Here is a 17,109-nt window from a genome sequence, read left to right as displayed (position 1 = left end):
ATCGTACTTTGTCTTTTTGAACCTGGTCCATCTTGGGCAACATCTAGCAAAGGTTTTTATTATGTAATACAGCATGCAAGCAATTAATCACTTAAAGCGAAGAGGTGATAGGTATTCTATCTGCCTTTGGAAACTGTAAGTAAATAGCCTCTTTTCCTCACCATGCCCAATATTCCACAGTGATAGAATGAGCATATACTATAGGACGAGAAAGAATGCACTGGGCTATAAAGCTAAACCATAAGCTCCTCAGCTGGGTTGAATTCATAACCCAAAGAAAACTTATAGCAGATTATTTCTGCATCACCGGATTGATATAAACTGAGTTCCTAGGAGCACTCCAACAACTATTCGCATGAGCTTTCCCACAATATGAGAGTTTCATTGTACAGGGTTGGTAATAGGTGAACTTTAAGGTCAAGCCAAAATTGTGTAATAGCATCTTCTTTGGAAGAGCTCATGTTAGGTTGATCATCATGTGAGAATAATTATAAAAATGTTAATGTGATTAATTATTATTTAGAGATATTTCCAGAATCTTGAAAAAATAACATTAAAGAAAGCAGTGAAAAATGAATATCCATTACTTTTAAAAGTAATTTTTAAATAAAATTTTAAATTGAATATGGAATACTTTTTAATGGACATTAAAATTTTTAACTTCTCGTTACAGAAGATTTAAATCATTACAAAAGTAACTCATCACCAATCTTTAACAATTAATCAACTCTTGACCAGTTTTGTTTCATCCAGTCCCCCACATATTCCCGTACTCGTACATTATTTTGAAGCAAATCCCAGATATAATATTGTTTTACCCTTAATATTTCAGTACCTTACTCTAAAAGATAGAGGCTCTCAAAAAAGTAAATTACTACAAAACAATTTTTATTATTGCACCTAAAAGTTTATCAATCCTTCTTTAATGCCATAAAGTATTCAGTGTTCAGATTTCCAGTTGTTTCTTGAATATCATAATTTGCAAAATACCTAAATAGTTGCTATTAATATTTGTAATGTGGAAGTTAAACACTGGAAAAAAAATATTCTTAGATTTGTTGCATCTACTTTTTTCTTTTCAGTGTCTTGATATGCTGGAATGCCTAGGAATTCCCTGGGTCCAAGCTGCTGGGGAAGCTGAAGCTATGTGTGCTTACCTCAATGCCAATGGTTGTGTAGATGGCTGCCTCACCAATGATGGGGACGCTTTCCTTTATGGGGCCCAGACTGTTTATAGGAATTTCACTATGAATACCAAGGTATTTTTTTCTTTCTCTTTTTCAGCATTTGTTGTACAAACTTCCTTTTTAAAAGGGATTATTACATGATTAAATGAACTAAAAAGTGTAAAATGCTTACCATAGTGCAATTGCTAATAAAGCCAGTGTTTACACATTAAAAATGTCACGGCCAGTGAGATCCTGCTGTATAGCACTGGGAACTATATCTCGTCACTTATGATGGAGCATGATGGAGGATAATGTGAGAAAAAGAATGTATATACGTATGTGTGAATGTGTCACCTTGCTGTACAGTAGAAAATTGACAGAACACTCACAGCTATAAAGGAAAAAATAAAAATCATTTAAAATAAAAATAAATTAATTAATTTTTTAAAATGTCACTGCCAGGGAAGTTCTCTTGTGGTGTACCGGGTTAAGTATCTAGCATCATCACTGCAGGGGCTAGCAGCTTGGGTCGCCAGAGTGGCACAGGTTCAGTCCCTGGCCCGGGAACTTCCATATGCCACAAGAGCAGATAATATATATGTCACTGCCATATAGTTCATTCCCTTTGAAATGTGGATTTCTCTCCTAAAGGCTTGACCAGTTTCACATGGTTAATTCCAAGTCGGTTTCAATTATATACTATAAAATTGCATGTGATATGTATTGCATTAACCCAGAATTTCCACTTTTAGCAATCCTCAAAAACACCTCCCCATATGCAAGGAGAGGTATATGAGGATTTTAACTGCAGCATTGTTAGTAATCACAAAAGTTTGGCACCAAATGCCCATTGATAGAGAATGGCTAAATACAGCCAGGGTTCTCGGCGAGGAAAATACTACCAGGGGGCATTTTGGTTGTAACTATTCAAGGTTAAGGTAAGGAAGACTATAGGCATTTGGTGGATTGGAGCCAAGAAAACTAAACCTCTTGCCAGAAAATTCTGTTATCTCACTGAAAATGCTAACAGTGTCTCCACTGAGAAACACTGCCTTAGAGTCTTTCTAGTGTAATAGTAAGCAGTCATTAAAAAGGTACGTATTATTGGCATTAAGATATCTAGTTATATTAGCGGGCATAAAATATTGCACTTTTAGGAGTTCCTGTCGTGGTGCAGCAGAAACGAATCCAACTAGGAACTATGAGGTTACGGGTTCGATCCCTGACCTCACGCAGTGGGTTAAGGATCAGGTGTTGCCGTGAGCTGTGGTGTAGGTCGTGATGCAACTGGTATCTGACATTGCTGTGGCTGTGGCGTAGGCCAGCAGCTGTAGCCCTGATTAGACCCCTAGCCTGGGAACCTCTGTATGCTGCTGGTGCGGCCCTAAAAAAAAAAGGACAAAAGACCAAAAAAAAAATTGCACTTTTATATAATCCTATCTTTACTTTAAAATATAGTAATAATAAATCCTTGTGTGTGTCAAAGAAGATGTTCTTTTGAAAGAACATGCACCATGCTATTAATAATCATTAACTTCAGATGATATACTTACAAAAAATGTTTACTTTCTGTAATATACATTTTACAGTGTTTAATTTTGTAAGATGGAAATCTACTTTTGTAGATGAAGACAACATGGAAAAAAATGACTACTATAGTTAATTTTTTTTTCTTTTTTTTTTTTTTTTTTTGGTTTTTTTAGGGCTGCACCTACAGCATATGGAAGATCCCAGGCTAGAGGTTGAAACAGAGCTGCAGCTGTCACCCGACACCACAGCCACAGCAACACAGGATCTGAGCCAGGTCTGTGACCTACACCACAGTTCATCGCAATGCTGGATCCTTAACCCACCGAGCGAAGGCAGGGATTGAACCCACATCCTCACGGATATTAGTCTGTTTCTTAACCTGCTGAGCCATGGCAAGAAATCCTAGTAGTTAATTTTTAAAGCCCTTCTTGAAACTATGACTTTATTTCCAAATATTGAAGTGTTAAATTCTATGAAGATTCTGGTGATCAGGATAATTTTCCCATTTAAACTTTTAGAAGTAAACATTTAGAGACAGCCTTGACAAATTATTTTTTATGATGTTTAGTTTTTTGAAGACGATGCTAAATCTGTACTTTCTTCTAGGACCCACACGTTGACTGTTATACAATGTCGTCTATCAAGAATATACTAGGTTTGGATAGAGATTCTCTGGTTGGCCTAGCAATACTACTTGGCTGTGATTATCTTCCGAAGGTATGCTGAAATTGTCGTATTTATTTTCTGTTCATAGTGGCTTTTTTTTTTTTTTTGATAACTTACATGCTGTATAAATCTGAATATAACATGGTTATTTAAGTAAGAATCTAGTTTAGAATATTGGTATAATAAACTATTCAATAACTAATCAGCATTTCAAGTGACACTGAAACCTGGCTCATGGTGACATTAAATGTTATAAACAAGAATAGAATGACAACTAGTATCATGACTTGTATCTCAGTAAACCTTATGATAAGAGGTTCACATTCATGTTTGTCTACCTTCTTAAAGAAATATAGGAAGTTCCTGTTGTGGCTTAGGGCTAACAAGCCCAACTAGTATCCTGGCCTCGCTCAGTGGGTTAAGCATCCAGCATTGCCCATGAACTGTGGTATTGGGGCTCAGATCCTACATTGCTGTGGCTGTGGCAGTGGCCAGCGGCTGTAGCTCTGATTTGACCCCTAGCCTGGGAATTTCCATATGCTGCAGGTGCAGCCCTAAAATAAAAAATATGTGTATAAGAAATATAGGAATTACTCTTTCCTTGTATCATGCCAGTATTAGTTTCTATCACTGTCTGTGTTCCGCTTTAGAATCTCCATTGTAACTTTCTAATTATGCACATGCTCAGTGTTACTGTTTCTGTTGTTATTGTTTGTATTGCTAGGCAACATGATGGTTGAGTTAAGCCATTCATCTTTCCATGCCTCTTAACATTGCATTGCGTTTTGTTCGTAAAAACTTTTTATTTTATATCTTTAAATACACAATGTAATACTCTTAACAGACAGATGTAATAGTTAAGGGATGAATTAAGAATTACAAGGATAATCCCATTCTTAAATATGATGTTTAAAAATATGAAATGGCTTGTGTTGTAGCTCCTACTATTTTTACATAGTCCCATTATTGCCCTGCTGATCACCTTTGTATTCTTACTAAATCCCTCATTATACTGTAGACAATATCTGTAAGAGAAGTCTGAAGAAGGATGACTAAAATTTTTTTCATCAGCTTTTAGGAGAGGAAAATATAGTAGGATAGTACAATTATTAATTCTAATTTCAAATCTATGTCACCAGTGACCAAATAGAGCAGTCTTTTTTTTTCAACTAGTAAGAAATCAAAATATGAGAGAGAAAAACTATTAAATAACACAAAAATAATTATTATAATTCTCATTCTGAAATAGAAGATGCCTATTTCCCATATGTCATTTTATCATAATTAAAGTCTAAAATCAGCCCAGTGTTGAATGTAAGAAAATACTGGGAGTTCCCGTCGTGGCGCAGTGGTTAGCGAATCCGACTAGGAACCATGAGGTTGTGGGTTCGGTCCCTGCCCTTGCTCAGTGGGTTAATGATCCGGCGTTGCCCTGAGCTGTGGTGTAGGTTGCAAACGCGGCTCAGATCCCGCTTTGCTGTGGCTCTGGCGTAGACTGGTGGCTACAGCTCCGATTTGACCCCTAGCCTGGGAATCTCCATTTGCCACGGAAGCAGACCAAGAAATAGCAAAAAAAAATTTTTTTTTTAAATAAATAAATAAAATCTAATGTAAAAAAAAAGAAAATACTGCCAAACTTGAACTCACAGAAGCCAACTTTAGCTGCAGTGGTATTTCATTATACACCAGCCTTAGTTGTTTTGACCTTTTTTTTTTTTGTCTTTTTGCTATTTCTTGGGCCGCTCCCGCGGCACGTGGAGGTTCCCAGGCTAGGGGTCGAATCGGAGCTGTAGCCACCGGCCTACGCCAGAGCCACAGCAACGGGGGATCCGAGCTGCATCTGCAACCTACACCACAGCTCACGGCAACGCCGGATTGTTAACCCACTGAGCAAGGGCAGGGACCGAACCCGCAACCTCATGGTTCCTAGTCGGATTCGTTAACCACTGCGCCACGACGGGAACTCCTGTTTTGACCTTTTATATCCCTTGCCACCAAAACTTCTGTCTTTTTCTATTATTTCTGCTTAAGGATCTTTAAGAATCTGTACTAATGTGATTTTCCTAAAAAAAAAATTTTAATATATAACTAAATGCTAATGCAAGAATGGTGATACACAATACATCTTGTGATGTGTATGTTAAGAACACAGGCTATAGAGAGGAACGTGCTGCTGGATACTCTCTTATGTTATGAGTTCCCCTTGTAGTAGCTGAATCCAGATTGTAAGTGGGTTGGGAAGGGGAATCAGGTTAGAGGGGCGACCCTGTTGCTGGCAGGTACTTAGAACGCATGGGCAGTGGCTATTTATTAACCAGTTTGGAAGTGTTTTAACACTTGTATGTCTGTCCAGGTGCATATTGGCTAAAGAGCAGCCCTGCTTACAAAGACATATTCATAAACTCTTATAGGAACTGGAAGACTCAGTATATTTTTTGTGTATCGGAAACTTAATGCTTGTTTTAATTTTCTTAAGTTCAAGAGCTAATTTCAAGAAGTAACTTGGAATTCTCCTTTGTTATTATTATTATTATTATTATTATTATTTTGTCTTTTTAGGGCTGCAGCTATGGCATATGGAAGTTCCCAGCCTTAGGGTCAAATTGGAGCTGTATCCACTGGCCTACACCACAACCACAGCAACGCCAGCTCCAAGCCTCATCTGCAACCTAGACCTCAGCTCACAGCAACTCCAGATCCTAAACCCACTGAGCGAGGCTGGGAATTGAGCATGCATCCTCATGGATGCTACTCACATTCATTTCCCCTGAGAAACAACGGGAACGCCTCCTTTATTATCTTTTGATGTCTGGGGCTTTAAATATTAAATGTTCATATAATCAAATGAACATGTTTTTTCCTGATTTCAAATATACATAGTTAGCTCATATTAAAATAGTATCAAAATAATTAACATGGAAAATGAAAGCCCTCTAAAATTCTGTTCCGCTTTTTTCCTAGAATAAACACTGTCAACAATCACTGACTTTTTTGTTTGCATTAAGTTAATGTGCTTTTCATAGTGTGTGCTGTTCTGCAGTTTTGATTTTACATGTAACAATATGTCTTACATCTTTTCCCATCATCATTCTTTGAGCTACACAATCTTACATTGAATGTACCTCCCATCCTTCTCTTATCCTTTCCCTGGTGATTAACATTTGAATTTCTTTTCCTGTTTCTGCAAGGGAGTCCCTGGAGTTGGAAAAGAGCAAGCTTTAAAACTTATAAAGACTTTGAAGGGGCAAAGTTTACTTCAGAGGTAACTAAAAATTACTTTTCCTTATGACATTAGTCTTTTATTCTTGTTGAACTTAATAGTAAATATTACAAAAAGAATTATGCTTTCAAAATAAGTTTTTGTGTTTTTAAACTCATCTATATTTTTCATTTTAAATCACTTGTTTTTTATTTATTCTGAAGTTTTCCAAAGAAATCATGAAAGTATAGGTCCTAGGCCATACTTTGTTTTTTTGCAACATCATTATCTTACTACAAACACAAGCAGTAAAGATGTCAGATGCGTTTGTAACTATGGGCATTTGCCACAGGCTATTTTAGACTATTTTACCAATAAATAAAGGTAAGCGAACATTAAATTAATTTTATTTTAAAGTATTTTAATATAAATATTTTGGTATTATTTTTTCTATAAATGAAATGCCTGGTATATTGCAAATATATAAATAACACTTGATCAAAAATTTTACTCGATTACCATTTGTTCCATAGCCACAAATGTAGTAATACATTCATTCTAATGTTTAAGTTAGTGAATTAAGTTAATGAGTTTAAGATGCCTTGTTAGTACAGTAGGTAGTACCTCAGTCTCATCATTCTAATGAGTTTACTGTACAATTTGAGGATTCAAGGCAATTAAGATACAGAGCATATTAAAGTTTACAGACGATGCTGTTTCGTTTTAAAAGCATGTCCTTTATATTTACTTGATGAGAGCAGTCTTTCATAAAAATTAATATTGATGATGATAAAATGCAGAATGACTAGGAAGGAAAGGAACTAGGACACTAAGAAACTTAGTTTTTTTTTAATGTGACAAATTCCCAATTTAATTCAATCAACCACAACACTAAGAAACTGAAATAGTCTTGACCTTCAGTAAGTATGAGATAGTGAGTGTAAGAAAAGAAACATTAAGTGGTAGAAATGAAGAAAGGATGACCATGAGAAAGATTTCAAATAGCTGTGTCCTTTCCTATAATGCTTCTCTTTCAGCTGTAAAGCTATTGATAGATCTAAGACTTTAATAAATTCATTAGTAATCTCAGCGATGAGAGTTTTCCAAAGCAGAAAAGAAAAGTATACTTGGGCATGAGAGTGAGTTAAGGTATCATTTGGGAAGAATAAAATTAAAAAGGAAAAGTAAGCAAATATGGTTAACTACATAGTTAGCAAACAAATATGGCTAAGTACAAATCATTTTTATAGAAACAGTGTTAGCACTTATGTATTTTGACAACGCTTCGGAAAATGTTTGTCTTCACGCTTGAAAATAGTAAGATTACATTTTGTTGTAATTAGCTGTCATTCTAATTTTATTAATTCAGACTAACTTTCCCCCTAGTTATGTTTAATTTTTTGAGTTTTTATATTCCCAGGCTAGGCCAGCACCTTTGCTGCCACAGGAAAAATAAGTAGGCAGGTGAAAGGGAACAGGATAGCCTGACATTTGAGAGCATGGCATTTTGGTGACCTTATTATTCGTTTTTGTTTTTGTTTTTTTCTTTTTAAAATCATTTTCTTTTAAAGGTTTAATCAGTGGATTGAGGAATCTTATTCTTCTAATTCACAACCATTAGTTGTTAACAAATTGGCTCATTGCTCTGTGTGCTCCCATCCAGGTAAGAGGATATGGGGAATGCTATCGCTAGAGGATTCACGTCTAATCACTATGTTTTCACCTCTGTTCTAATAGTACTTTTTACATACCTACCTACCTCACCAGTTTGCAAACCCTCAGAGTCAAGAGTCATGTCATATATACATATACCAGACACTTCATAAGTATTTATTTAATGAAATAGGTGATGTAAATGATAAATACAAGTGCAGTTTCAAACTATATTATCACATTGCCTTGATCTTAAAATTACATTTCAATATAGAAATCCTTTTTAAGGAAAAAAAATACTGTACTGATAAATCTTAGGGGAAAGAGGAATTGAAACCATTTGTTGTTAATGTTAGTGATTTATGTTTATACATATAAAGAATTTTTAAATGTCCTATAGTGCACTTTCGTTGTGTGTGAAGATGGTTTTTAAAACTAATTTCTAATACACCATGTTCACTCTTATTGAAAATACCTTAGATCCTCTTCATCAGTCTTGATAAAAAATGATGTCCCTTACATGTCAAAAAGGAAACCAGAGATTAAGAGATCATGTTAGTTGATCTTGTAAAAGAAGTTCTGCTTTATCTATTTGCTTTCATGTGTTTTCATTAGCATTTTAAAAATTATAGATGAAATCATGGAAGAAGTAAATGTTTTTATAGTTTTTTGATACCTTATAAGTGATGGTTTTAGATCACTTATAAGGTATCCTTTATATTCTCAAAACAATACTGAAAGTAGTCACACTTCCCTTTTAGTGGGCAACAGAGCCCCAAACCCTGGCCACAATCATAATTTGTTTATGTTCCAAACATAGTTTAAAAATAGCTATGTAGGTAGCTGAGAGCCAGCCACTAGCAGAGGTAATTAACTGCTGTATTCTTTTCATAATCCTTTTTTTTTTTTTTTTTTTTTTTTTTTTTTTTTTTTTTTTTTGTCTTTTTAGGGCTACACCTGTGGCACATGAAAGTTTCCAGGCTAGGAGTTGAATTGGAGCTGCAGCTGCCGGCCACAGCCACAGCCACAGCCACGCCAGATCTGAGCCACGTCTGTTACCTACCCCACAGCTCAGAGCAAAGCGGGATCCGATCCATAACCTCCTGAGGAGAGCCAGGGGTTGAACCCGTGTCCTCATGGACACTAGTTGGGTTGGTTACTGCTGAGCCACAATGGGCTCCTTATTAAATTATTCTATTAACTAAATATTCTTTTTTATACTAATAATATCATTCTTTTCTTGTATACACAGACACTGCAGAGTCTTCCATTATTGATTACCATCAATATAGAATTTCATGTTACAAATTAATCCTTTCAGATACAAGTGTAATTTATAAAAATGAAAAAATAGCGTCATGTGATAACAATAGCTCAAGACCTACTTTATCCTAAGAATTAATATTGTATTCATTTCTCTATTCGACCTCAATGTATTGAAACCCTTCTACATGCTAAGCATTGTGCTAGGCAGTATTTATTTTTGAAAATTTGGACAAGGGCAAAAAGAAATTGTATAGATGGTATTTCTAAAAAGAAGTGAAGATCCTGCTTTTCGTGTGTCTGTAAAGGTTCACCTAGGGATCATGAACGTCACGGATGTAAATTATGTAAGACTGATCGATTCTGTGAACCGCATGATTATGAATATTCCTGTCCCTGCGAGTGGCACCAAACAGAATGTGGCAGGCAACTAAATGCAGTAGAGAACAGTATTAAGAAGTAAGTGGGGGTTTCTTGTTTGGTTTTGGTGCTCATTGTTTTCCGATGTGAACTATTAATACGCCTGTGGTTGAATTATTTCCACGTCGCTTTCCCCATGTGTACATTAATAATGTTCTACAAAATGCTTTTCTTAATTCTGTTCAAAAACAGACGATCCTAGAAGATAGTAGTTAAATGAAGTTGTAATGAGAAGTTCGATGACTGGGATACTATACAAGGACGGTTCTCATTAAATGAGAGAAGATTAGATGGGATGATTTTAGAGTGTCTAAAATTGCCTCATTGCCTTATTAACATGTATACAACTTATTTTCAGAAAAGCTTGCAGTTGTGAGGGATTCCCATTCCATGAGGTAATAAGTCATAATTCAACTGTGTGTTTGTATCAGAGGCTTTTTTAAAGTTTGAAGTCTAAACTGCGATTTTCTGTTTTCTTGCTAGGTTATCCAAGAATTCCTCTTGAGCAAGGATAAATTGGTGAAGGAAATCAGGTACCGAAGACCTGATTTATTATTGTTTCAGGTATCTGAAAATAAATTCTTGCTTTACAGTGTAAAGTTGGATATTAGGAAGATAAGGAGGGATAATCACTTTGATTGGTCTGAGAGGAGGTTTGAAATAAATAGCTCTTGAATGCACATATATTGTTCAGCATTTATTTCTAATCCTCATTCTTCTGCCGCACAGTAACTATACTTTGCAGGCCATAAGACAAATCACAGTTATGCTTTTCTTTACAAGATACCTTAAATACCATGTATGCATATATTATATTCAGGGATATGTTTGGGGAGAGAGGCTAATAACCAGAGAGTGTCAAGATCAAGCATGTTGTTATGGAAGACAGTACAGTTTACAAGGCCATTAATGTAATCATTATGTGACCTAAATTTAAATTTGGATGGTCTGTCATGTGCTGTGTGCCCCTGGATGTGTGTTTTCCTCAAAATAGAAATAATATTACTTATCTTGTGAGGTCACTATAAGGATTAAATGGGGTTATTTTTATTAATCCCCGGTATAGTAGCTAGAGAAACAGAGTGGTTCAATAACTAGTAACTGGCTTATCCCTTCCAACAGCAGTAGTAACAATGTCAACCAGCACTTAAAATTTGCTGTTATATTTAGCACGTCACTTGTAATCTCACTTAACTTCATAACCTGATGCTGGATTATATTGTACAAAGGGAAAAACTGAGGCTGAAAGAGGGTAAGTAATTTACCCAACATCGAGCATTTTGGCCATTTTCTGGCATTTCAACCAAAAACCTTCACGCTTAATCCTTGTGCAGTTTCCCTCCTTAGGAAGCTTGCTGTTCTTTCCAGGAATATTCTTGTTGATACGACTTTAATGTTAACTGTGAAGAAAAAGATAATATAGCTGGAGATTGCTGTTTGTCTCTAAGAGGTAACAAGGTCTTGTTTTATTTGTATCATGTTTACAGAGATTTACTCTTGAAAAAATGGAGTGGCCCAATCACTATGCGTGTGAGAAATTGTTGGTGTTATTGACCCACTATGACATGACAGAAAGGAAGCTTGGTAGAAGGAACTCTAATCAACTACAGCCAATTAGGTAATATAAAGAATTGTGTGAATAAGTCCCTGTGTTTTTATGGGAATATCTTATGATCTAATGTTTTCTGCATATATATTTTTTTTCTTTCTTTTTTTTTTTTTCTTTTTTGCTGTGGCATGCAGCAGCTTGATGTGGGATCTCAGTTCCCAGACCAGGCTTTGAACCTGGGCCACAGTGGTGAAAGCACCAAGTCCTAACCACTAGACCACCAGGGAACTCTCTTAATATTTTTAATAGTAGGATATATAGCTCCTTGTTTTATAATGATGGAGGAAATGTCTACTGGGATATTAAAAGCTTATTCAGGGCTTACTGTCAAGATAACATAGTTCATACTTTGATACACTTTTCTACTTTAAACACATAGTAATAATAGGCTATTTAAACAAATATAAACAGATACGCCTGGGCTTAACTACATAATTATCTCAGTGGGCCAGAAAGGGGACGAAAATATAAAGTGAGTGGAGGGCCTAAAACTCAGAACTGGTGGCTCTCAGTGAAAGATATGATTTTTCATCGTACTGTTCTTGCAGCTTTTCTAAAGGTTTGAAAATGTTCAAAACAAAAAGTTTGGAGGGGAAGCATTAAAAAAGATAAGCTGCAAAAGCATGACAATCTGAACATTCATCTTTCACGACAGTAGTAGGTGCCAGGAGATGATGGAGTAATAATTAAAAGCACTGAGTAAAAATAATTGGCAACCTAGACATCATTACAATTATTTACTGGTTGGTAAGGTATTTTCTTATGAAGACTAGGGATTTGCTGCTCACAGACCCTCATTAAAAGCACTGTTATGGAGTTCCTGCCATGGCTCGGCAGAAATAAATCTAGCATCCATGAGGACACAGGTTCGATCCTGGACTCGCTCAGTGCCATGAGCTGTGGTGTAGGTCACAGACGTGGCTTGGATCTGATGTTGCTGTGGCTCTGGCGTAGGCCTGCGGCTCCAGCTCCGATTCAACGCCTAGGTCGGGAACCCCCATATGCCGCGGGTGTGGCCCTAAAAAGACCAAAAAAGAAAGAGAGCTGTTAAAGGACGACTTCAGTAAGAAGAATAAGGGACTCAGAGGGAAGATGTGAATTACAACAAACATTGTGGTCAGCACAGAAACTGATAAAAACACGTTTAGCTACTTTAGTGAACTGACTGGAAAAAATATATAAATATCTTCATGATGCCTGATGGTTAATGTATAATGATGATAATAAATTAAAACTCCCAAAGCATGCATGTAAACATTTAAGGGTAACCACTAAAACCATCAGTTAAAATCTATACATAAAATAGGAAAGTAAAACTATCAAACCAAAAGAATATAGGAAGGTGAAAGGGAGAAATAACAAAGAGGAATCATGGTAATCAGAAACACAAAATGTACGAGTCCAGCTATATCAGTAATCACCATAAATGTAAGTGGATTAAACATTTATTAAAAGATATTATATCAGATGAGTAAATGAAATTCAGCAATATTCTGCTTACAGGGTACGTGCTGAATAAAGCTATATCATTTGAAAATAAACAGACTTAATTTACCAGGCAAATATTTACCAAAGTGATGTAGCAAAATTAACTGAAACAAAATAGACTTTAAAACATAAATCATTATTATAGAAAAGAGGAATACTGAATAATAGTGAAAGGAAGAATCTACTAGTAAGATCTAACAATTATAAACTCTTTATCTTTTAAATAAACTAGTCAAAAGAGTAACTATTGATAATTCCTCATAGTATTTTTAGAATATTATTAAATCAGAATAAAAATTAATGGAAATTGAATTATTCAATGTACAAATTGAAAATTTCCAAATAACTCATGCAATTTGACCTCATTAGATGAATTGCTTTTCAGAATTGTTAAAACCCGAATCAGAAATGGAGTTCGTTGCTTTGAAATAGAATGGGAAAAGCCTGGTATGTATGCCTTTAAGCAAAATTTATAATATTTTACTCTGTATGTTTAGCAAGTATCACATACATATTAAAACATTTGTATGTGTGTGAAAAAAGAAATGTATCATATACACCAAGGATTAATTGCATAGTTTACCTCTGCTATGTAAATAACATTTGACTAATAGTAAATATAAAAAATTTTCAGTAATTTAATGTTTTAAATTGACATTTCTTCTGTAAATCATGTTTACAAAAACAGTATGGAAATAGTATTGATTTATGTTTCTTAAGAAAATGCTGCTACAAATGGTCTGGTCATTGAATTTCATTGTATAGCTGAATCGAAAGAAATCAAGATTGCTGAATAGCACCTGGGGTACTACTCTTCTCCTTTACTCTGCTATTTTCATGGGAATTTATTTATTTTTTAATTCTTGTGGCTGTACCCGCAGCAAATGGATTGAATCCAAGCTTTGCTGCAGTTGCAGCAACTCTGGATGCTTTAACCCACTGCACTGGGCTGGTAATCAAACCCACACCTCCGCAGAGACATGAGTCACTGCAGTCAGGTTCTTAACCCACTGTGCCTCAGTAGGAACTCCCTCATGGGAATTTATAGTGATCAAATTACTCTTGTTTTCCACAGATGGAAATACAGTGTTGTAAAGCAAGATTTGCAATAAGTTAAGCATTTATGAATGACCTAGTTTACCTGATAAACTGACTTACCTGGAAAAGAATGTTTCAAATCTGTAATTAATACTGGTTTATTGTATTTTTAATCCTTTAGAACATTATACTACAGAAGATGAATATGGAGAACTGGTTCTACAAACAATAGAGGAAGAATCACTGTTTGAAGCAGCTTATCCTGAGATTGTTGCTATTTACCAAAAACAAAAATCAGAAATTAAAGGCAAGAAACAAAAAAGTGAGTATCATATCTGATAATTATTTATGCTACACACAAATGTTATACAAGAGCTACCTGTGCTATTGGAATCTATCTTGTCTAGATTTTTCTGAATGTTCTAAAGAGTAAGGATTGTACTCTTGCTTCGTTGTCTTAACATACTTTGTTTTAAAATCTGAAAGTCAAGAATAAACTATTCTTCTCTGTGTCTGCTAACCTGAGTGTTAACAGTAGTAATTGTACTAACCATTTATTGAGCAACTAATATGTATATGGTCCATATTTTGGACTATAAATACATTTTTTTAATTTCACAGAACTCAATGAGGAAATTATAACATTATTTTATAATAAAACACTCAATTATAACACTGTTTCCAAAAGAAAGTATTTTACCATATTTTATTGATAGCTATTTTGTTATAATTGTGTACAACATGGTTTTTAGGAATGTACTGAACAAAAGCAAAAATTGCTTATATAGACAATTTCTGATCCAAACTTTAGTTTGTTTACCCATATTAAAGAAAATAAAATAGATTTTAATTGTATTATATATTTTTTTCCTTTCAGGCATGAAAGTTAAGTCTAAAGGGAACAGTTTGCCAGAATCAGATGATATTATGAGCTTTCAGTCACACATGACTTTAAAACCTACATGTGAAAACTTTTCTAAGCAGGATTCCAAATTAGATTTGGAAACATCCCCTGATTCCGCATTACCCCAGAAATCTATTTCTGCATCATTGAGTGCTTTGCTTTTACCTGAAGATGCCCGCTGTTTGAATACACAAGAACAGTTAATATCTTCTCCAAGACCTTTGGCTAGGCAGCAGATTAAAGCTGTCAGTAAGTCTCTAATTGCAGAATCTAGTCAACCAAGTACCTCAACCCATAATATATCCGCAATTGCTGATCTGCACTTGAGCACCATTGACTGGGAAGGTACTTCTTTTAGTAATTCTCCAGCTATCTCCAGGAGCGCTTTCTCTCATGGTTTGAAATCGGAACCTGAAACAGCTATCCCGGATAGCTTTAAAAATATCCCAGAGCAATTGTCGTATGAATCAGAATGGTGCACCACAAACGTTAATAAACTATTGGATCAGGATCTTCAAAAGACTGTTCCTGAAGAGCACCTGCTTTCTGGTATTACTGATTTACATCTTCAGGATTTGCCTTTAAAGGAACGAATACATATGAAATCATCATATCCGCAGAATGTTGAACAGCCAGATGTTGACAAGAAAACTTTGTCCCTACTTACTGTAAAAGAACACTGTATTGCTGATAGTAGTTCTAAGTGTCCATCACATCTTTCAAAGGATCTTCTAGGAATTTGTTTGCAAAGTGAAACTGGAAACTGGAAAGTTCTCAAAGGAGACCAGCTGTTTCAAGAAAACTCTAAAGCAAATACTTCTACACTTTATTCTGTCAGTAATCCAATAGTAAAGACCTCCAGTGTTAGAACAGGAGCACCCAATACTGCTTCAGATCATAATAGAAAAGCTAATGTGCACACTGCTCAGAAAATTGTAATGAAGAAGAGTGTTTGCCTTGACAGACCGTCCTCTGATGAAGAAAGTGTCCCAGTGTTTGGGAATGCTAAGTCCACAACTCAAAAAATAAAGCAGAGTTCTCAGAAGCATAGCCCAGCCCAATTCAAGAAAAATGACACCAACAAATCAAGTAACCCTAAGACACGTATTAAAGAGACTGAACAGGGTATTCAGGCTTACAAAACACCTGGAAATGAAGAAAACTGTTGCTCATCCAAAGGTTCTCTGAGTCTTCTACAATGTCAAAAGGAAAAAGAAGACTCTGCTACTTATTTGGATAGTCCTCTTCCCTTAAGTCAGAGATTAAAACTAAGGTTCCAAAACACTTGAGAATTTAAAATAGGTATGACTTAGTATTCTAGTACTGTCAGCGTTAGCAGAAGTGGAGGGAAGGTATATAGCTAATGTATAGTAGAAAAATTTAATATAGTTGTGTACGTTGTGAAACACTTGCCATTTTAATTAAAAAAATTACCTAAACCTTTGGTTTTAAAAGAGTCTTCTCTAGTAAAAACTTCAGATAGTGTATATTTTTATATCATACTTTTGCCATTTTAAAAAACATCTCTATTGATTATGCTTTAGTTATAGCCTTAAGATGTAAGTAGTGGTAGACAAAGTAAATGCTCTGTCCATTTGCTCGTTTTTAGTCATTTCTTCTAAGTGATTCTCTAAAGCATTTTTGATATTCCAGCTTGTCCCCAAGAGAATAACTGTAATTGCCTACATTTTCACAATGTCTTCTGTTGTGCCTTTCTGAGAGTTACATTTTCTCTCAATGTGAAGATACTTTTAGTTGCTCTTCCAGTTTCAGTAATCTTACTCTCTTTTGTGAGGGACAAAGAAAAAAAGATCAAAATATGTAGTAAAAATCCATGGTTATAGTAGTTGAATAACTAGGAAAGCTACTTACATATCCCCAGAAGTTCACAGGTATGCCAAGTAGAAGAAGATTTGGAAGATAGACTGTATAACCCAAAGAGGATTAGAAACTTGCTGAATATGACACAGCTAATTAATAGTAGTACGGAAACCAGATTTCTTGCCTCTCAATTCATCGGTTTTTCTGTTTTCTTTTTCTTCTGTAGCACTTTTTCTTCTCTCCCTTTTGTTTTAAAAATGAATCTATGGAGTTCCCGTTGTGGAGCAGTGGTTAACGAATCCAACTAGGAACCATGAGGTTTCGGGTTCGGTCCCTGCCCTTGCTCAGT

The 17,109-nt window shown here is 35.3% G+C and overlaps 1 protein-coding gene across 2 annotated transcripts in view; it reads left to right on the top strand.

Moving 5' to 3' along the window:
* GEN1 (GEN1, Holliday junction 5' flap endonuclease) overlaps positions 1-16,378 on the top strand; it is a 29,514-nt gene extending 13,136 nt beyond the window's left edge. For both annotated transcript variants that reach the window (XM_005655263.3, XM_013987932.2), the window contains exons 4-14: positions 1,083-1,259; positions 3,306-3,416; positions 6,554-6,627; positions 8,136-8,227; positions 9,789-9,939; positions 10,259-10,295; positions 10,384-10,464; positions 11,388-11,518; positions 13,383-13,444; positions 14,217-14,357; positions 14,913-16,378. In XM_005655263.3, coding sequence (XP_005655320.1) covers positions 1,083-1,259; positions 3,306-3,416; positions 6,554-6,627; positions 8,136-8,227; positions 9,789-9,939; positions 10,259-10,295; positions 10,384-10,464; positions 11,388-11,518; positions 13,383-13,444; positions 14,217-14,357; positions 14,913-16,228 — 2,373 coding nt within the window. In that variant the 3' untranslated portion in view covers positions 16,229-16,378. The remainder of the gene's footprint in view (positions 1-1,082; positions 1,260-3,305; positions 3,417-6,553; positions 6,628-8,135; positions 8,228-9,788; positions 9,940-10,258; positions 10,296-10,383; positions 10,465-11,387; positions 11,519-13,382; positions 13,445-14,216; positions 14,358-14,912) is intronic.

Source organism: Sus scrofa, chromosome 3, assembly GCF_000003025.6.
Source record: "Sus scrofa isolate TJ Tabasco breed Duroc chromosome 3, Sscrofa11.1, whole genome shotgun sequence".
In the NCBI taxonomy this organism is placed as follows: domain Eukaryota; kingdom Metazoa; phylum Chordata; class Mammalia; order Artiodactyla; family Suidae; genus Sus; species Sus scrofa.
The sequence above is the reverse complement of the archived record's forward strand: the minus strand, read 5'-3'. Positions and strand labels throughout refer to the sequence as shown.